At 33.1% G+C, this 22,549-nt stretch overlaps 3 protein-coding genes across 4 annotated transcripts; 1 reads left to right on the forward strand and 2 right to left on the reverse strand.

Annotated features, from left to right (window-relative positions):
• Positions 1–3,364: 3,364 nt before the first annotated feature.
• LOC107634957 (SPX domain-containing membrane protein At4g22990) lies at positions 3,365–8,176 on the forward strand. 2 transcript variants are annotated; one of them, XM_088485592.1, is made up of 12 exons: positions 3,366–3,570; positions 3,811–3,913; positions 4,027–4,103; positions 4,268–4,388; positions 4,837–5,148; positions 5,256–5,369; positions 5,457–5,917; positions 6,168–6,475; positions 6,738–6,913; positions 7,002–7,192; positions 7,296–7,429; positions 7,774–8,176. In XM_088485592.1, exons 3-12 carry the CDS (start codon positions 4,051–4,053, stop codon positions 8,010–8,012), a joined length of 2,109 nt encoding a protein of 702 aa, XP_088341718.1. In that variant the 5' UTR covers positions 3,366–3,570; positions 3,811–3,913; positions 4,027–4,050; the 3' UTR covers positions 8,013–8,176. The 2 variants fall into 2 exon arrangements, with proteins under 2 accessions (XP_016193781.1, XP_088341718.1); XM_016338295.3 differs by having other exon boundaries at positions 3,365–3,913; positions 6,744–6,913.
• A 788-nt stretch (positions 8,177–8,964) lies between these two features.
• Positions 8,965–9,545, reverse strand: LOC148569249 (uncharacterized). The gene is made up of 2 exons (XM_088484962.1): positions 9,361–9,545; positions 8,965–9,241 (listed from the first exon to the last, which is right to left on the reverse strand). The coding sequence occupies exons 1-2, from the start codon at positions 9,543–9,545 to the stop codon at positions 8,965–8,967; spliced, it is 462 nt and encodes a 153-aa protein (XP_088341088.1).
• Positions 9,546–9,631: 86 nt separating this feature from the next.
• On the reverse strand, positions 9,632–10,833 carry LOC148569250 (uncharacterized). Its single transcript, XM_088484963.1, has 3 exons — positions 10,452–10,833; positions 10,196–10,321; positions 9,632–10,056 (listed from the first exon to the last, which is right to left on the reverse strand). Exons 1-3 carry the CDS (start codon positions 10,831–10,833, stop codon positions 9,632–9,634), a joined length of 933 nt encoding a protein of 310 aa, XP_088341089.1.
• Between the last annotated feature and the right edge of the window lie 11,716 nt (positions 10,834–22,549).

Consider the following 22,549-nt stretch of genomic DNA (forward strand, 5'->3'; position numbering starts at 1 on the left):
TAGAAAAACAGCACTAGCATGTGAAATAGGTACAGTAGATAGGACACATTGGTGTTCTGTCACTAATTGACCTACAATGCTTAGATTTTGTTGTGTCCTTATATTAGAGTTTAGGTGAATTCTAGTGTTTTTATTGAGATATTTACGTTGTCTAATTTATTTTTATAAATAAAAAATAAAATATATAAAATAAAAATAAAAAATATTTAAAATTTATTAAATATTGTTTATTTATTTTTTTAATAAATTAAGCACAATATTATTAAGTACCACTATAGCATTCACCTAGATTTTATTCAATTTTAGGGCATTATATTCCATTACAATATATATTGTAGATGTTGACACCTGACACTTTCTTTAGCTTTAGGTTGTCTACAAGTTAATTTGGGGATTTTTTTTAATTATTATTTCTTTTTCTTTCCAGCTTTTTATAAACATTTTTCATATACATTGTGCTTATATTATTCAAATTAAAATAATATAACTATATTATGAGTTTATTTTTTCATACAATAAAAAGTGTACATTTTAGGGTTTACTTTTCTACACCATAAAATACTATAATAAATATAAAATATTTATTTTAATGTCTTCTAATCACACTAAATCGTAGCATCTTTTCCCAATTATTTTATTTGAGTAAATTAATTACCCTAATGTTTCGATTAAACTATTTAATTATATCCATGCAAAATACATATAAATTAAATTCCTATAGGCTATAGTATACTATGCTAGCTAATAATACAATCATAATGAAACTCATAGAGGGAAAGGACACCGTTGTTAATTTTCAACAATTTTATAATTAAAGCAACTAATAAACTGCATGTCCTAATCTTTTTAAAGTTACTTTTGAACTTGGGACAAAACTTGGCCACTACTGATTTTGAAATCGAAAAAACAAAAAGAAAAAAAAAGCAGGAAAAAGAAAAAGGAAGGTTAGTTTAGTAATCTATTCTATACAAAAATCAAAAATCATCAAACATATCATAATTGTTATTTAATTGTTCTAACTTCTAACCATTCTCTATAAAAGCGATGGAGGTTTTGTATAGCATGTAGATGTGACCCTCTCTCTCTCTCTCTCTCTCTCTCTCTCTCTCTCTCTCTCTCTCTCTCTCTCTAACTTGCTATATTCGAGGAGCTTCTACCATGTTTGCCAGCATTATAAATGCATGCATTTTGTAGTGTATGTACACTTTCATGGATTATGGAATTATGCTAACTACTTCAATGTTCATCTATCCTTGTAAGTCCAACTCCAAGTACCGAATCATATTATTAATTGCATTACATTACATACATACATATTTGAGTGATTTTTTTTTTTTTAAGAATAGTCCTGCTATCCTTCTCTATATATATGAGCTAAAATTAAACTTACACCAAGTTATTATATATAAGAGGTGTATAATATCACCTGATCATATGAATAATTTTAATGTAATTTCATTTACCCTTTAACTCAGCATGACTGTTGTAGTGTGAAACACATGTATATGTATCTACGTATATTTAGTCTCTCCCATATCTAATATAGAGAAAGTTTAGGAGCCTAGCATTTTTATTAAAATTTAGTGAATAATTAATTATTAAAAAAAATAATAATTTTATATTATTAGATATAATCTTACATCATTAAAAATATTAATAATTATTAAGTAATATCTATAAATCATAAAAATTGTTGGTCCTCTAACACTCCTTATTAATATATAATAATAAAAATAAAAAATATTATTTATACACTAAAATTAGCTATCAATATATTTATATATAAATATATGTAATTTAATTTATTTATATATTTATATTTCAACATATATTTTATACTAATATAACTGACTTTAATAATTAATTTTAGTGTATATAAAGCATAATTCAATAAAAATTTATATAATTATCTTTATGTAAATTAAATTATATAATAATTTTTAACTATTAATTTTATAATGGTGAATTGTCACCTTATGTGGTTTTCTAATATTCCTTTAATTCGTTCTTATCTATAAGATATCATGACCTTTTTTGGGGTACATTAAGTGACATGACTTTAATAGACAGAAAGTTGATTTCCAAACACATAATATTATATCCGATGCACGAGTAATTTCCTTCATCTAGATTATCATTTCTAATTTACTTTAATTTATCATTACTGCTAGAGTAATTCTGTAATTGGACCCACATTGTATGCAATGAGATATGATTATTGATGTAATTAATAAATGGATCTTACTATCTTTTGGATGAGTAAAGGAGTGTATAGTGAAAAATTATATTTTATAACAATAATTAAAAAGAAAAAATTAAAAAAAATTGTTTTCGCAGTTTAGTATTGTTGCTTTAAGGAAGTTAGTTATATTTAATAAATATTATATTTAAAAATATAACAGTTATTTTTTTACAAAACAAAAAATAAAAGTTATTTTCAGTAATAGATATAGTAAGAGAATTTTTTTATCTTTCCAATTCATTAACATGTAATAAGCTTATATTAATTTTCTTAATTAAAAAAACTAGTCTTAAAACGTCTTCATATGTACTTTAAAAACATCTTCAATTTTTAAAACAAAAAATATAAATACATAATTTTTTATTTATTAAATACAAAATAACTTATAAAATCAAGCATTACTATATTTATGAAGGTAAACCCATTTGTATCATTTTCTTTTAAGTGTAACCTTTTCTTATTCGAATCTTACATATTGCAAAATGCTTGTACTTTCCATATTAAATACAAAATATTAATTTATATAAGTAGAAATACTTGTCCAATAAATGTTTTCAGCCCAAAGTCCAATTTATTAAATTCTTGATAATAAAATCTGAATAATTCTACGGATATATAATTTGTTATGAATAATGTAGATTCTGTATGTGTGGCATTGGAAATTGATGTATGACGTAAATTAACGGTAAGATTTGTCTAAAATGTGGTGGTGTACACGTGTCAGTTTGTGAGACAGTCCCTATGCAACGTCAACCCTTCAAACTTAAAGTTCACAAAATCACGTGTGCTTATATTATCTCTTCTCTCTTCTCAATTACTTTCAAAATTTCTTTAATTTCTTCAATTTCATCACCACTATCTTCTTGGAAACAATTTTCTAATCTCATTTGCGTTAAGTAGTCATTCAGTGATTTAATATATGGCATGATATTATATTTATGTTTAAATTTAATATATGATGAAAATTTTGAAAATCCACATTCTCGTCCCATATTTTCTTGAGTTAAAACTTTACGTAAAGGTAAAAAATGTTTTCATGTCAAGAATAATAACATATAAATAAATAAGTTGAAATAATAGCAAGTAGTAATAAATTTATAAAAGAGTGGCATATCAATAAAAAAAGACTTCTCTCTTTTATATGTTTTTCTTCTTTCTTCTTCTTCCTTTTTTTTTTATGAATAACATGCAAATTTAGTCTTTTTACCGTGTTTTCTCATCAGTTTGTCATGGAAACTTTAGTTTCTGAAGTATTTATGTAGTGTGTTGATGTTCTTGTTCCTCTTTAATTCCACTCTTCTTCTTGTGTGAAGCATCTTAATATATATGTAACTTTTGTGGTTGTTATGTGTTCATTTTTCTTCCTTACACCGATAATGTTATCCATGAAAGTAAATAATGTGGAAGATTAAATGGAGAAAAAAAAAATCCGTTATCAAATTTATTAAAGAAACAATTGTCATGGAGAAAATCAGAAGTTTTAATTAGATTTTGTTCTTTCCATTTCTTATAATATAGAAAATATGTAAAGGCTATGTTTCCTAATTGAGCTAAACTATATATTTCAGATAGCAAAGCCATGATGATGATCTTTTTGCCTTAAATTCTTGTTTTCTTCTTCTTCTGCTTCTTCTCTTTTGATCTTCCAACAATTGAAGTTTTCATTATCAGGTTTCTACTTCTACTCTTCAAGAACCTTTCATAAAAGCTTTCAATAATAATAGCTTGAAGCTTTTGTTATGAGTTTTTGACAATATCTTTATCTTTTTAATTATTTGATATAGTGCACTGATCTTTCTTTCTGGAAAATGGTTGGCTTTGGCAAGAAGTTGAGAGAATCACAAATTCAAGAATGGAAAGGGTAAAATTCTTGAAGGATTATTTATCTTGATTCATTCACTTCTGAAATTTCATATACTTTGTTCTGTTCTGCATCAGGCTTTTTTTTTTCCCCTTTTTTATTGGTACCCTTTTAGTGATTGTTGGAATAATTCAGGAAATAAATGCTTATCATGAATTTTACAGGTATTACTTCAACTACAAATTGATGAAGAAGAAAGTAAAGAGATACTTAGAACAAATGGAGGTTGGAGCACAAAACCGCCACAATGTTCTCAGAGACTTCTCAGTGCTGCTAGACACTCAGGTTCCTATGCATGCACATATATACTTTTAATTTTTTAAATATGCCATTTCCTTGAAACATATTTAAGGGACTCAATTCACATGCTAGTATTCACATCTTCATCATGGCACTATTTAAGGTGCAACCACACCAAATCTAATAGTACGAGTGTAAATTGACCTGATAAAATGAGTACAAATATCATTTCTCTTTGACTTCTTTGTGTCGTTATCCAACTCGTATCTAATACTTCTTTTGTTCTTTTTTTTCGTCCTTCGCCTTACAAACAGAAGGAATAGTACTTAAGATGCTTTTTGTATTTTTTTTTTTTTATCATTTTAAAAAATATTGTAACCCTTTCTTTTCCCCTTCAATTTGTCATGTATAGAACTTTTACTTTAGGGTTACTTGTGTTGCAAGCATGATCATACTATAGAAACAATTTTCAGCCTAAAATTTTGAATTTCAGATAGAAAAGATTGTTCTATTTCTGCTTGAACAACAAGGAGTTTTAGCACACAGGCTGTGTGATCTTGCACAAGAGCACCACAGTCTCTTACAGCAGCCGAATAATTCAAACATCTCTGAACTCCAAGAAGCATACAGAGAAGTCGGCCGAGATCTTCTGCGACTTCTTCATTTTCTAGAAATGAATGCAATTGGTCTGAGAAAGATCTTGAAGAAGTTTGACAAACGGCTTGGCTATAAATTCACAGACTATTACGTGAAGACGCGCGCAAATCATCCTTATTCGCAGTTAAGGCAGGTTTTCAGGCATGTGGTAATATTTCTAAGTTCCAACTTCCAACCCCTTTTAAACCTTTGTTGTCATTGTCATGTGTTTGTAAAATTGAAGCAGTTTCAAGAAAATAATTGCTTGTTTCGCAGGGTATTGGGGCTGTTGTCGGAGTCTTATCTCATAGCTTTGCAGATCTTCATGATTTAAAACTATGTCAAGGAAGCTACATTTCTATATATGATCAACCTTCCTATACTCATCAAGTTAGTCCTCAAATTCAGCAAAATTATATGCAATAATCTTGACTCAGATTTGAAAATTCTTCATGAAAAATTATTCTATGATTACAGGATCCAATTCTTGAGTCCATCAAATTGGCAGTGGACAGATTATCAAACTCAACAAGCTTCCTTCAGTTCTTGGGAAGGCGCGCTTTTATCGTGCAAAACGAGCAGCTACCATCTTCACCTAAAGATCAAATCATCATGGATGATCAATTTCATTTCATGTCACTTCTATTGAACTTGGCAAACACATTCTTGTACATGGTCAATACATACATCATTGTGCCTACAGCAGATAACTACTCCTTGAACCTTGGAGCTGCAGCCTCTGTATGTGGCGTGGTCATTGGATCTATGGCCGTCGCGCAAGTGTTTTCGTCAGTTTATTTCAGCGCGTGGTCTAATAGATCGTATCTGAGACCACTGATATTCAGTAGCATTGTTCTTCTAATTGGTAACACCTTGTATGCATTGGCTTATGACCTGAATTCATTACCAGTTCTTTTGATTGGACGCCTTTTTTGTGGGTGAGCTCTGGTTCAAACTCTGTTTTAAACTCTGTTTCGTTATGTTGCTTGCAACACAAGCAAATGAGTGTTTATGATGTTACACCTTACACACCATTCTTGCATTGATTTATGAATGTATGAAGACGAGGCATAGCGATTTATTGATATGGAATGGAGAGAGTATAATTCTTAATGTTTAATCTATGTTGCTTGCGTCACAAGCAAATGAATGTTTATGTTTCATATCATTCTTACATTGAAATTTCAGGTTAGGCTCTGCAAGAGCAGTTAATAGGCGTTACATCAGCGACTGTGTACCGTCGAAACTTCGGATGCAGGCTTCGGCAGGCTTTGTTAGCGCGAGCGCTCTAGGAATGGCATGCGGTCCTGCACTTGCTTGGTTGTTGCAGAAAGATTTTAGGATTTTCAATCTCACCATGAACCAGGACACTTTACCTGGTTGGGTTATGGCTCTTGCATGGCTTATATATCTTTTATGGTTGTGGATTTGTTTCAAGGACCCTACAAACAACAAGAATGAAGGAATTCTCGTATCATATCAATCGAATAATGCCGGTAATGCAAAATTATCTTTAGATACATTTATTTTTTAACATATATGAAACTTATCAGTATTATTCATTTAGAATTTAATTTTGGTGCACTGTAAAGTAGTTTTACACGTGTATCTAATGATATAACTGCTTGACCATGTGAATAGTCATCCAAAAAAATAGATATGATTACACAATTGTGTAAAATGTTTCACACTGTGAGGGCATCGAAATTAAACTCATTTATTTATTATAGTATTCATATTTGTTCCTTTAATGGTTAGGACCAGAAATACATGTTGCAGTAGAAGATGAACAAACACAACCATTGCTGATGAATACAGCAGAATCAAAGCAACAAGAGAATGAAGATGATGAAGAAGAAAACCCTGATAAAGAAACTCAAAAGCCTATAACTTCCATTGTAGCAGCATACAAGTTACTTACCCCATCAGTAAAGGTGACAAGCCTAATTAACAACAAAATAGAAAAAAAGTTCAAACAACTTGTATATATGCATTAATTCTGATTCAATTGTATATTGTCAGGTTCAATTGTATGTATATTTCATGCTCAAGTATGCAATGGAAATTGTGCTTGCTGAATCAAGCCTTGTGACTGAGTACTATTTTATATGGTCAACAAGCAATGTAGCAATTTTTCTTGCATGCCTTGGCCTAACTGTGCTTCCTGTTAATATAGTTGTTGGAAACTACATCAGCAACATTTTTGAGGAAAGGTAAATCTTCTGTTTTTCTTAATAAATATTATTATCAATAATATTAATATTTTAGAAAAATAATGTAGTTTCATTCTGCTATTTAAATGGGTTTTGTTTGCAGACAAGTTCTGTTGGGTTCAGAAATCATGGTATGCATAGGACTAGTCCTAAGCTTCCAAGCAGTGATCCCTTATTCAGTGCCTCAATATGTTGGATCAGCCCTTATCACATTTGTATCTGCTGAGGTTCTTGAAGGTAGTTCAGATTTGTCCCTTCTATGAGCCCTAACTTTCAAATTATGGTTCGGCCACTTGTAAGAGACTCACATGCAGTTGTCTTCATGTAAAGTTGATAATTGAAGACTATCAGATAATCTGACTTATTTGACTAAATTGTCATCTAACAGTTTTTAACTATCAACTTCACATGAAAACAATTGCATGTAAGTTTCAACATTTTCAACATTTTAGAGACTCAATTAAAACTTAAGTACAAAAAAACTTGTTCATTCTGCATTTTTTTTTGGAACATTCTAATTAAACAAAGTAATATAGTAGTGGATCATCTAACATGGAGTCTGATGCATGAAAATCACTCAGGAGTAAACCTTTCACTACTATCAAGAGTGATGTCATCAAGGCTTTCACGTGGAACCTTCAATGGAGGATTGTTGTCAACAGAAGCTGGAACACTAGCAAGAGTAATTGCAGATGGAACCATAACTATCGCTGGCTATTTTGGTCAAAGTCAACTCCTCAATACCACTTTACTCCCTGCACTCTTCTTCTGCATCTCTTCCATTCTTGCTACTTGCTACACTTACAACTCTCTTTATTAGTTAGTTAATTAATTATCCTCCTCTTTTTAATTAGAACTTCAATTTGTATATATTCACCTTCTTTTTTAGCATATTAACGCCATGAGATTTTAACCTCATAAAATCTCATGCTTGTTGTTTAAACTTTCACCAATAAATTAAACAACTTTTGGTTTGTAGACAAACTAGTGTTAAACCCGTGCATTGGTTTATATTTAAATTGGACATGTTAAATTAAAAATAATATTTTATAATCATAAATTTTTTGAGTTTAGTATAACACGATTATCGTCATTATATAATAAACGTATTAAATATGCTGTTTTATCTTTATTCAAAGTAAAAAAGCAAATAGAAGAGTTTGAAGTCTATAATATTCTTGAATCATAAGGAGGGAGACATGAACAAAATAAGAACATATATAACCGTAATAATAACATGTCAATTTTACACTAAATTTTATATCAAAAGGCTAATAAAAATTTATCGACAACCTAGTATCTTACTAACTTCATTAGAAAAGTAATTGGCATATGATGTTGTGCTCCTTGTTACACATTTCATCTCAAATATGAAAATAGAGTTATAGATAAATTAGTTATATCTACAGTAAATATTTATACAAAAGTGTAAATCATAACATGCTATTAAAATAAAAATAATATTATTCTTACCTAAATATTATTAAAAACTTCTTTGAACACGACATTTGTCGTTGATGACTTTGGATTGCCGTCTTCATCTATAATTAAAACCTTGAGGCCACTGCGACTCTTAACTCTTGACAAAGCAACATAAAGTTGTCTATGGATGAACACTGATTTTGGCAAGTAAAGTCTTACATGTGATAATGATTGACCCTGACTTTTGTTAATGGTCATTGCAAAGCATACTGTTAATGGAATTGTCTCCGTTGGAACTTAAATGGCCATTCTGAATCTGAAGGGATCAAGTTCATTCTTGGAATGTACACTTAATCTCTAATATTTCTACCGGTCACTACCGTCGCTCCAATTACATTGCTGCCAAGTTCGTTAACTATTAATCTTGTCCCGTTGTATAAACCTGAAGTCTGGTCTATGTTTCGCAGTAGCATTACAGCGACTCCTGACTTCAAAGTCAACTTGTGATTGGGTAGTCCCGAACATTTGATGTCATTTAGGAACTCTGGTGTGAACCACTCTTGTTGTACATCTTCATTCTCATCAACTTGATATGTTGTGTCAAAACTCAAATACTCCTTTTCATCTCTGGAAAGATTGTCAAGACAAAATAGTTTACCTTCTCGACACTCTCAAGCATGGGTGCAAGAATTGTCCTACTCTAAAAGTATCTGTAATCTGATATGTTTTGCAACAAATTTGGATACGCAAAATCTACCAAATGAGAGAGAGGATCATCAGTAGTTGTAATCAATAGATCATCTGGAATTTCAATTTCTGATTCATCACCAACAACAGAACCAATATTTCCATTTCCAACATCAAGTATCCAATTAGCAAATCTCTTCATTTCACCTTCATCTTGATCTAAAGAAGACATTAGAAGCCTCATGTTCGTGTGCAGTTTCAGAACCTTACAAAACGACCACAGATGGGATGAGTTAATAGCTGATGTCAATATATCGTGTCTACTCCCTTTCAGAACACCGGAAGTATCTGTCTAAAATCTCCTCCTAGAACAACAACCTTACCACCAAATGGTTGATGTATTTTATGTTGATCAGTAACTGACATAAGATCCCTGAGCGCCCGATCAAGTGCTTCAAAGTACATTTTATTGAGTATTGAAGTTTCATCCCAAATTATTAAACTACTTTGGATGAGCAGCTTAGCCTTCAAACTGCCATGCTTGATGTTGCAAATAGATTCATCCGTAATTGTAATGGGTAATAAAAATCTAGAATGAGCCGTTCTGCCACCAGGTAGGAGTAAAGACGCAATTTCACTGGATGCGACATTTAAAACAATCTTTCCTCTAGACCGAATAGCAGAAGAAAGTCCATTCCAAATAAATATCTTATCACACCCACCATGCTCATAAGCGAAGTAAAAACCACCAAAGTCTGTAATACAGCATGAGTATCTCATCGAATACTAACCTTTACTCATGAGTCATCTTTTGTTTCGTATATAAGTTTGTATGAGTCAACTCATTTGTGTCATATGCTAACTCCTCCTCTATTAGCTTATTCTGAAAAAGACAAGCATCAGACATCTCAGGATATGGCATTGATTGATAGTCTCTTAAAGATCTCGCATTGCTGTTAAGTATCTTCTCAATCTCAATAAGGCAGAGGTTTTTCAATTCGTCATGAGTCATGTTTAGTCCTAGCAAAAGCACATGGTGGTTTTATGAAATATTTAGTAAGTAATTCCAAAATAAAACTATTAATATTATTAATAAAAATAAAAATAATAAGAGAATACAATCTTGATGTAAAAAAATATAGTAAAATACCTTGGTTTTTCAAAGTTTTTCTCCTCTCATATAGTATTCCATCAGCTAATAATGTCCAAGTTGCATTCCAAACATGCTCTGGGTTGCTAATGCTATTAGATATCAATAGCATCGCAAATAATTTTCTCAATTGATGACCAGATGCAAGTTCAGCTACCTCATTAATAGCTGTAATGAATTCCCTATCATCGCACAGTAGTCCTATAGAATAGCAAGCATCTTGGAAGCTATAATATGTAATTTCATTAACTGTTCTAATAGACTCATATGTTGTGCAACCTCTCTGAACAGCTAACAAAATTCTCATATAATAAATATCACTTGTACCTGGTGGAACATAGTTTAACTTCCCGATAGAATACCCTCTTTGCGTAGATGTCATTCCCTTACTTCTTTATCATAAAACAAATTGATTTGGAAACTCAGCATATGTCAAAATTTGACCTGATTCAATTTTTTTATTAGCCTCAATCCATGCTAAGAATATCGTACATTTTTCTTACTCTTCTTCCACGATTTCCTCAAGATCGTCATCATCTTTAAAGATTATATTTTACTCTCCAGACAAATGAAGGTTAATCTCATCAATGAAAGCCACCTCTGATGAATATCATAAGCTAAAGTTCTCCACACAGCCTCACATGCAGACAAATATCTACAATCATAAAATTGTTTGATCTCATAGCATACTCTCCACTAGAAGCTTCCTTTGTAACTCCAACTGCTACCCTGTCTGGACCTTTATTCACGTACTTGAACAAATATTTGATAGCATTTGATTTGTTGTAGTACACTACATTAACATGCGCTTGATAAGCATAAAAATTATTTTTATTAGTTTTGTCATAAATAGTATCAATCCTATTATTTATCGATAAAAATAAATAAAATTAAATACAATCTAAAAATTAATAACCTTATAAATTACATAAATTTAGAAAAAATATTTAAAAAGAGAAAAAATGAAAGTACTTCTATTGTGCAGAAACAATCTAAAAGATAATAATGTAAATTGAGTAAAGAGAAAATTTATAAATGTGACAAGTAAAAAAATTTAAATTTAAAAATTAAAATGGTTAAGAAATCACTTAATTAGGAATTAGTATTAGAATTTCAAATTTTAAATTTTTAAATAGAGTTTCTAATTAGCTAGTACAAAATTTAAACTTATAAATAAAATTTTTTAAATTAACTCAATTTTGTCGAAATAACATTAGAAACAGAATTAAGTATAGAAGAATGTCAAATTAAAATTTTCTTTTAAATAGTATAAATAACCTCACATTTTAATAAGACTGATAATTCTATTTACTTTAATATAATCTTTTGTAATTAGCATAGTAGCTTATAAATTATATAAAGTTTAAAAAAATATTCTCAAACCCAATTGCTTATTTAAAAATTCAAAAAAAAAAAGTTTATTTGAAATTAAATTTAAAATTTTAAACATAATACTTTAATTAAAAATTATAATTAGATTTTTTTTAAAATAAGTACACATTAAAAATTAATAACTAACTTAATTGTATTAACGATAATTCATATGAGAAATTTATAACTTTATGACATTAAATACTAAATTAGAAATTAACAGAATATCAACGGTTTGAATCGAATTAAAAATAAAACCACAAGTAATAACCAAATAACTTCAATTTATATTTTAAAAAAATTCTAAATTCCAAACATAAAAATAAAAAAGAACCAAAAGAAAAATAACAACTCAAGAAAAGACAATATTTCTACCAAAACAAACATATGCTTGGTTATTCTATTAGATAGACTCTAAAAGGGATTCCAAAATATGTGCATCTAAACTCTCAAGTTTCATTCTCAATCTTGATCTTCTTGCAAGTTGAGGTATCTCCTTTCACTTTTGAATCTTTCGACTCCGAAGATAGTCGTTTGGTTGGTGTAATAGCATTTTTTAACACTCGAATTTATCATTGTCCGCAACTTCATTAGAGAATTCAAGCAACAAATTCTGTACAAAATACTATGTTAAATTAAAGACTTCCTTCTCACCTTTGATTTCATCTCAATAATATTTTTTGAATAAAATAAAGATCTAACTTTGAGAAAACAAACAAACAAAAAATTCATTTTTTGAACAAATACCTTAGCACCTTCGATTTTCTCCCCTTTAATGATTGAAGATGCCTTTGAAGTTGGAAGCAAACCACCAATGTAGTCAACATCCTAAAATTATAATTAGTTATTAATTATTATTTATAAATTAGATACTACTAATGACCAAGAAAGAGAAAAATAAACTGATTTTTAATAAAAGGTACAGTTATAATTGTACTCATAATTTGAATAGAGTGAGCCTTTTTGAATTTATTTATGAGGTCTACATTATCATTGATATTCTTAACTTTATAAAAAGGTGAAAAATGTGGATTATCAGATATTTGAACTTCAACGATGAAGAGGAAGGTCTTTTCAATTAGGTTGAGAAAAAATGTAGGTGTATCCGATTGATCTCCTTTCTACAGGGTATTACATAATATATTAATAATAAATAACATAAAAATTACCATAAAAAATATCTTTACTAATGTTTTTAGAAATAAATATTGGTTAGATCTTACCAATAGAAGTGGATCAAGTATCTCTACACAGCTCTTTCCCAAAATTTATTTTGCCTCCTTGTCAAAGACTACAAAACATGCACAGTCAGAGTTGTCAATGACACCAAGCTTTATTCGGTACCTGCTTAATAATAAAAAAAAATCATAAAAAAAGGTTAAACATAGACTTATTCAATATCTAATCCATTGTAATTAGACTTCAAATTAAAAAAAATAATCAATGTACAACAGATTTAAATTACTTTTTTCCTCAACTTTTTTACAGAAAAAAAAATTACCGTATCTAATTCTTTTAACTGCTCAATGGTTTTGCCTTGATAAATTTTTAAGAATGCAGTCTCATTTGAAATTCCGCCGATATTACCCCTAGGTTCTTCAAATTTTACAAAGCTAGATAAATAAAGCGAAAAAAACGACGTTAGATAACACACATAATATTAAACAAAAGAATTGAAAAAAATATATACCCACCTATTTTTAAATTGGATGACATTTGCTTCTTCAAGATTGAAGAACATCTTTGTGTCATACATGAAATTTTGTAAAATAATTTTTTCTAAAAAATTTAATTTAATACAAAAATGAGTAAAAACTCACATAAAAAATGCGTAAAAGCTCACATATAAAAATTCACATAATTATGGATAAATATTACCGTTATATAACTTTACTCTAACAAATTGTAAGACGACAACAGCTCCATCTTTATTGTCAGATTTCAAAAAAGTATTTAATTCATGTGCATGGTTGCCAAAAAGTGCACACCTCATTATTTTTCTATGCTAAATAGAATATTTAATGTTAAATATATTTTTTATAACAAAATAAACAAAAAATAATTACAACTAAAAAAGTAACTACCAATAAAATAATATCAAATTATATATATATTTTATATTTTAAAATTTAAAAATTAACAATAAAATTAAAACGTCAAACACAATTTAAAAAATTTAATAATTAGTTTATTAATTATTTTAAACTCATAAAAAAATTAACTACGGAAAGAATACTTTCTATTAAAATTCTATTTAAAAAAAGATTTAAATGCTTTTTTTCAAAATCAATCCGAAAATTGCCTTTTTTTTCAAAAACGTTGCCTTTAAATAAAAACGTTTGTTACCTATTTCAAAAAATTTAAATATTATTAATCAAAAAACGTTGCCTTTTTTCAAAAAACGTTGCCTTTGAATAAAAACGTTTGTTTCCTATTAATAATATTAATAAAAATATTCATAACAAAATAAATTAAAATAACAATTTAAAAAAATGAAAATATCAAAAAACTTTTATTTATAAAAATAAATATATAATTATCCGTCATCAATTTCTAATTCAATAACAGTGTATTTGGTAGATTTACCATCCTTTTCAAGAATCCTCTCACTCTCAATTCTAGCAAGATATCCAACAACATCTGAAATATTTTAAAATAAAAAAAAATATTGTCAATAAGTTTGTTAAAAAAAACACAGCCGAAATTATCAATAAAATAAATAAATTTATAAATAAATTATACTTTTTCTAAAATAATAAACTTTTCAATTAAGTAGGTGTAATCATATCCAGGAGTACTGAGAGTGTCAAAACTCACAAAATTAAATCCATATCGTGGGATACTTGATGATTCTGAAAGTTTGTGCACATCAGTATGTTGGTTTAAATTAACAACATACTCATGATGTGTAGTCTTGAAGTTACCCTCATTGAGTCCAATACCAACTTATCTTATTTGGTAAGATATTCTTTTCTTTAGCAAATTTACGAATCGAGACACAAAAGCCCTCTTAACCGAGGCGTGTATTTTTCCTCCCTAAAATTGATAAACAAAAATCAAAGAACAATTAGATGGGGATAAACAAACAAATTTAAAATATAAATAATATAAATTTAAAATAAAATAAAATAAATATTAGTAGAAACGTCTTCATCGAGCCAAACTATCTCAATTGAGTATGACAATGAAGAATTTCTGTAATTTGGTAGTGTCCATAACCGTATCACTCGTATACGTATATACAAATTGTCGATTGTAGGATTGATTTCTGCGATTTTGTGAATACCAGCCATTGGAATAAGTAGAGAAATTTTAGATTTTGGATGTATGTAAAGAAAAGGTTTGATGTACTTTGAATTGTGGTGTTACACATATCTCATAACTTATACTTTTATAGTTGACTCATAACTAAAATTTTTTAAATTTGATTGACTTTAATTTAAATTTGAATTAAATTTGTAGATAAAGAAATAAATATATTAACAATTTTTAAAATTCTAAATTAACGTAAATATATTTAAATTTACATATGTAGCTGCAATTTTTGAAAAAAAATTTAAAAAATAGTGTTAAAAAGAATCAATTTTTAAAAAATAGTGTTAAAATTTAAAAAATAACAACCTAAGTAAAATAATTTAAAATTTAAAAAATAACAACCTAAGTATAACAACTCAAACAAATAATTTAAAATTTGAAAATAACAACCTAAGCAAATAATAATTTATAATTTATAAATATAAATCTAAAAATTTCTAGTGACGACACCTAAACAAATAAACTCTCAGACTCAACGTATGAATATTACGTCAGCATATGAGCTCCTCATTTGTATTATTATAAAAATACTATGAAATAAGCAATATTTTTCTTTATATTTATTTTGCATTTGAGTTGATATTAGCCAAGTTTTATTTGTTTTTTATATTTATTTTTATTTATAAAACCTACTAAATTGCCACTATAGAAATCTGTCTCTTCGAATAAATCGTTGCTTCACTTTAGTGCCTAGTGCCTACACTGCTAAATCGCGGGTTGGAACTAAGTTTTGAGCTTCCATTTAATTAGTAAATCATGGATTTTAGACTTTTAGCAGAGTTTGAGGCCGCGTTTATTTTTTAAGATTGGGACTGAGGTTAGAGAACTGAGACCGAGTATTATTGAGATTTATTATGTTTAGTTATTAGAGGTTAGAACTAAAATTTTAATTTTGGAATATAAAATTTTAATTTCACTTTCCAAAAGTAAGAATATAAGAGATTGAAATTTTTAAAAACGAAAACTGAAATTTTAATAATATATTTTTTTAATTTTCTTATTTAACTTTTCAAATTAAAAAGTAATACTAAATATATATAGGTCGGACACCAGACGGGTTGGGTTGATATCCTGATCGAAGAAGGGAAAGTTGTCTGGTCGCACATTTTCGGGCCGAGGGTAGGCGAGGTCCCGAGTTCTTCGAATGTAGTGGGGGGTGTCACCTGCAAAAACACTCCGACGCTCAAGTCAGTGAAGTGTGCAGGCGAGTAGAAATTGAGTGGTATGTGACGTACCTTGGGGGAAGGGCAGGACCTTCCCCATATATACCATGTCAGAGGTGGGCCCATCAAGGACAGGCCCACCTTCCCTGATGCTTTCTCCTCACAGTTGTAGCGTAGCTGTCAGGGACGCGTGTCCGGGTCGGCGACAGAGCGTCTCCTACCCGACCGTCCAGGTCGGATGGTGCTCGGGTCGGTCCGGCCTGCTAGCAGTTTGGGCCAGGCCGTAACAGTGAGGGACGCGTGTCCGGGTCAGCGACAGAGCGTCTCCTACCCGACCGTCCGGATCGGATGGTGCTCGGGTCGGTCCGGCTCGCTAGTAGTTTGGGTCAGGCCGTAACAGTGCCCCCGACGCGCCGGTAACGACCGTGAGGGTCGTTGATGGCGTGTCATCTCTCTTTTCGTGCGTTGTCGCCAGGTCGGCCGTCCGTGGGGGGACGTGCCTCTTGCGCGCGTGTCTGTTTGTTGTTGGAACGACCGTTTGTCGCCTCGTTCTTTGCACGGGGTATTTAATGCTCATAATGGGCTGGAAAATCCTGTGTGCAAAGACTATTTTGCCCCCAGGTCTTTCGCGCTTCCTGGGTGGCAGTTTTAAACAGTTTTGCTTTGATTTTTCCCTTTTTGCTTTGATTTTTCCCTTTTCACTCTTGCTCCTACTATCTCCCTGCTATCTCCCTCTTTTTTACTCAACAAATCTCAGAGCGTCGTTCTAGCATCCTCATGCATCTTTCCTTCTTCCTTCTTAGTTTTCGCAACTAATTCAGGTAATCTTTGATCTTTTCTCTTTTCTGCTTCATTGTTGTATGTTTGTTTCTTGTATTTGGTCCGTATTCTTGCTGTTTTGCTTGATTCTTGTTGGTAGATGGCCCATTAGTGTAAAGTAGATGCATTAGGGGAGGGGTACCATTCCAGGGTAGGTTTTTAGGTAGCTTGCGTGTTAGATGACTTTTAGCCATGCTTGATCTTAACTGTTGGATAGGACGAACATAGTTTCTGGACTTTTTCTGGACTCCCGACCTCATAGACTAACGGAGTGGTACCCCCACTGTAGGTATGCCTCGCATCGTTTCCTGGGCTTCTCCTTCTGCTGCGAATTACGATCCCTACGCCTGGGTGACTAAGGATGTGAAGGACTCGCCAAATCAGATGGACGAGGAGGAGTTGACGGAGTTTCGGCAAGCCGAGTATCTATGTAGGGGGACAGACGAGGAGGCCAATTATGACGTCTTCGTTCCTGCCCCCCAACGAACGGCTGTATGAGATTAATTTCCACTCCCCCCGGGTTGCCGACTGGATTTGGTTTTAAAAAGCCATGTTCACCCAGGTGGGCGTTCACATACCGTTCTCCGACTTCCAGATGGCGCTTCTTAGTCGGATATCCGTGTCGCTGTCGCAGCTTCATCCGAACAGTTTGGCTTCTATTCACTGTTTCGAGATGGTGTGTGAATATCTCGAGCTGCCGGTGTCTGTGGACGTCTTTCTCTTTTTCTTCAACCTTACCAACCCTTCCAAGGAGGGGAAAGCGAGGAAAGGGTTCTTATCTTTCCGATCTGCTCAGGGTCGGAGGATATTTGGCTTGTTCGAGGACTCTTATCATGGGTTCAAGGACAAGTATTTCAAGGTTCATCCCGTCAAAGGTCGCCATCCCTTTTGGTTGTCGTTGGAGGGGGAACGCCTCATCCCGACGTATTGGAGCTTCGGAGCGGGGTCCAATACCTTCATTAAGGTAACTTATAAGGGGATGTCCGCCGTAAATAAGAGAACTGCCGACGTGTTGTGGGCGGTCTTTGGAAAGAACCCCGTGAACCCCCACCTCCTTATGAGTGAACGAGAGGTCGCCAGGAATTATATTTGTGAGATGTTTTGTCTTACTTTTGTGTTGTTTATCTTTTAATTTGTTATCGTCGACTTCACGACTGACGTATTTGTTTGTCTGTTGCAGTGGAGATGTCTGCTTCGGTAACCGGGCTCGAAAGTTTAGTTAAGACCTTCTTGGAGGATAGCGACGAGGAGAAGGCTGACGAGAAGGTTGCCGGGAAGCTGGAAGGCCCTACCGAGGAGAAGGAGGATCAAGCTGTACCTTCACCTCGGGACACCGAGATGTCCGACAAGAACTCTGCCGGGATGCAAGCTTCCCCTATTCCCGAGGAGACGGCCGGTGTTGGGCAGTCGTCTTCTACCCATCGGGAGTATGATGATCTGAAGCTTGTCCTTACTCCCAAGAGGCAGAGGGCATCCTCCAGCCCGGAAGGTACTCTCACCGTGATGGAGAGGAACTTCGACGCTAGGACCTTTATTGATAATCAGCTGATTCCCGGTATGGAGGATCACTTTCTTAGTACCGAACTCGCGGGGCAGGCGAGGTGGATGTACCGCACCCTTCTCCGCGGAGCGGTGATAGCTTGGAAGGCCGAGTTCAAGTTGTCGGGCATGCAGGCTCTGCGAAGAAAGCTTGATATTGCTACCCAGGCCAACAACGAATTCAAGGTCCAGGTCGAAAAGCTTCAGGAACAACAGGCCGCGGCAGAGAAGGGGCGCAAGGATGCCGAGGAGAAAGCTGCGTCCTTTGAGGAAAAAATGAAGGTCTCCGATGCCACCGTCTCCCGTTTAATTGAGCGGGAGATGACTCTAGAGAGCCAGCTTAACGCCGAGCAAGGTCGGGTGGTCGCTATGGAAAATGAACGTGACGCGGCCGTCTCGTCGGCTGAGGCTGCGCGAGCAGAGGTCGAAGAGCTGAAAAGGAAACTTAGGGCGGTCAGGGAGCAGGGAAAGAACGCGATCTTTATGACCGAGGAGGCTCTCAAGGCCCAGGTGAAGATCGTGATCCCAGACTTCGACACGTCGGCCATCGGAGTCTTCAAAATAATTCAAGACGGCAAGATTGTTGACATGCCTCGAAAGTGAATTCATGTAACTTGCGCTTTTTATGTGGATTTGTAGAACACTTGTTGAAACCGTTAACTTTTGTTATACTTTAGTGGTCGCTTGGTCGGCTTATAATTATCGCCTTTATCTTGCTGTTTAGTAGCATTTTTTGCTTTGTTACCGTTTTTTCGGTGTGGACTTATTGCTTGTGTCCGTTTCGCCGTTTGTGTTGGTAACTTGGTTGAAACCGTCTTGGTCTTATTATCGCGGCCATTTGTTATGGCTATGATTCGATTGGCTCCCGGGGTGATCAGTCCCGGGTTGCCGTTGAAGGTCGCGATGGTGTGGGATACATATTGGGAAATAGTAGATAGGGGAATACGGACAAGTAAACATTAATCGTCAGCTAAACAAGTTTATGAACATGGTAGGCATTTAATAAAAGTAAATCACTAGAAATTAAAAGATTATCTAGCTCGTCAGGCCGTCGAACCGCTGTACCCCAAGCTATGAGTAGAATCTCCTCAGGTTACCTGCATTCCATGTTCTCGGGATTTCTTTACCGTCGAGTCTCTCCAGTTTGTAGGCGCCTTTGCCAAGCATTTCTCTGACTCTGTAGGGACCTTCCCAGTTTGCCGCCAGCTTTCCTTCTCCTGGGGTTGGTAGCCCGACGAAGTTTCGTCGCAGGACGAGGTCTCTTTCCTCAAACTCCCTTCTGAGGACCTTGGTATTGTAACGTAGGGCTATTCTTTGTTTCAGTGCCACCTCCGACAAGTGGGCCATCTCTCTGGCCTCGTCCACCAGGTCTTTCTCCACTGCTTCTTCTACTCCCGTCAGAAGTAGTCGTGGGCTCGGTTCGCCAATCTCCACAGGTATCACCGCGTCGACCCCGTATGTTAGGCAAAAGGGGGTTTCCCCTATGGAGCTTTGCTCGGTTGTTCGGTAGGACCATAAGACCGAGGCGAGATCATCGGCCCATGCGCCTTTTTTGCTATCTAAGCGCTTCTTGAGGCCTAGCAGGATGACTTTATTTGTGGATTCCACTTGTCCATTTGTCTGGGGGTGTTCAACCGAGGAGAACTTCTGTTTTATCCCCAGGCCGGTGAGAAACTCTGCAAACTTCTTGTCGGTGAATTGCGTCCCATTATCCGAAATGACGACTTCCGGAATGCCGAACCGGGTTATCATCTGCCTCCACATGAACTTTCTACAATTGGATGAGGATATGCTGGCCAGCAGTTCAGCCTCTATCCATTTGGTGTAGTAGTCGACGGCAACTATGAGGTACTTGACTTGTCCCAGGCCAACCGGGAAGGGCCCCAAGAGGTCGACTCCCCATTGTGCAAAAGGTCGGGAAGACGTCAGTAGGCTCAGCTCGGAAGCTGGCGCCCTGTGGAATTTGGCGTTCTGCTGACACTTGGCGCATTTTTTCACGAATTCTCTGGAGTTATTCATCATTGTCGGCCAGTAATATCCAGCTCGGATGAGCTTCCTTACTAGGACTTTGCCCCCGATATGGTAATCTTAAAAATATTTAGTAGTGTATTTTTATCTTAAAAATATTTTTATTTAACTTTTTAAATTCAAAAGTAATACTGAATCGTGGTATTGCATTAGATATATACTAAATTATGAAATATTGTAATCAATTTAGATTAGTCGAATAGTTAATTCACTTGTCTATTTAAATAAGTATCAAAATTTTGAATTTTATTTCGTGTACACAGTAATTCATTAATAAAATTATTTTTTAAATAATTTATTTAAGTAAATTATCTATATAATAGCCAATTAGAATCCATAGTTTATTTAAAATACGTTGAGTGCAAGTATGGATCTAATTTCTTCAAAATGAAGAATGATATGCTGAATATTGAAAAATAGCTAAAAAACCGAAAAGAATAAACGTGTGATGGTGACTAATATTCTGATTTACAAAATTTAAAATTTTTGGTAACAAGATTAACGAATAATTATGTAATATTGTTTTAAATGCACGGAAAATCCAACCAACCGATATCTATCTATTTTTATTATGAATAAATTTCTACATACGAGTAAATTAATTAAACACGTTCAATAAGTCATTTACACTCGCGCACTTTTTGTTGTGATAAGATCACATTAGATGCCCATTAATATAGGCGGTTAAATTCCTTTTCTAATAAGAATTAAGTTGAAAAAGCAAACCTCGTTGGCTTATAAATAGAGAAGCCATCTGAGGGATATAATACACAAGCAAGTAATAATAAAATCAATTCTCTCTTTATGTTGCAATCAAATACTCTTCTCTTTATATTTCTACTACAATTCTTTTTCTTCTTTTATTTTATTAGTATTCTAATAATAAATATGAAGACTCGAAAATAAAGAAATGATTGAAAGTTTTATTGAATGATTGAAATAAAAGAAGAGGGAAGAAGAAGAGCTGGAGAGCTTACAAGGGAACTCTCAGAGCCTCTCTCTCTAACTTCTCTCTATCATATGTAAACTGAAGGGTACCTCTCAATGAATGCAAGGCTTCCTTTTATAATTGGAGATTCTACTGTTTCTACAGTACAGGTGCATATTACCGATACTATTTCTACAGTACAAGTTAACTATGGATTTTTTGATTACATGGATTTTTGAAGATTAAAGACTAATCTTCTCCTAGGTCGATTCCAAAGCAGTCGTCTTCATTCTGGTTATAACTGCTTGAGGATTCTGCTGAGGAGGTGTGATCATCTTTGTGTTCTTTGTCTTTTTCAATCATCTGCATGATTTGCTGAAGATGTTTTGCTAGAGTTTCTTTCGATTGAGCTCCTGCGAGGGCTGCAGCAATTTGGGCTTTTTGATTGAGGAACAGGGCAGTTTCTGGATCTGAAATCTTTTGACTTTCAGGATTGGATTTGAACCATTCTCTGACCTTCTCTGGGTAGGCCATTGAGGCATCAAATTGAGACCACTATTTGACATAGCCATGCCTTTGTAGGATTGGAAATGATTTGGGGTGGTTTGGTTTTGCATATTTGTATTGCCATGAGAATACCCATGCCAATGAAAATGTTGAGAAAAATTTTAACATTACAGGAACACATGTCTCCTAACTGTTAAAGTTTAATTGAAAAAGTTTATACCCTTCATCTGTTGGTGAGGGTAAAATTTCTTGGATTGGTCCAAAGAAGTCCCACCATTGGTAGAACCAGTTTGGAAAGACATAATTTGTTTTTCTTTTAAAATAAATTAACCATGAATGTCTGAACTGAGTATTTTGAAACCAAAATACTTTAGTCCAGGCTTCCATGTAGTCCCAATAATTAAAACCTATTGGGTCATAATTTTGAA

The sequence above is a fragment of the Arachis ipaensis genome, chromosome B4, assembly GCF_059453495.1.
Source record: "Arachis ipaensis isolate K30076 ecotype BB chromosome B4, ASM5945349v1, whole genome shotgun sequence".
Classification (NCBI taxonomy): Eukaryota; Viridiplantae; Streptophyta; class Magnoliopsida; order Fabales; family Fabaceae; genus Arachis; species Arachis ipaensis.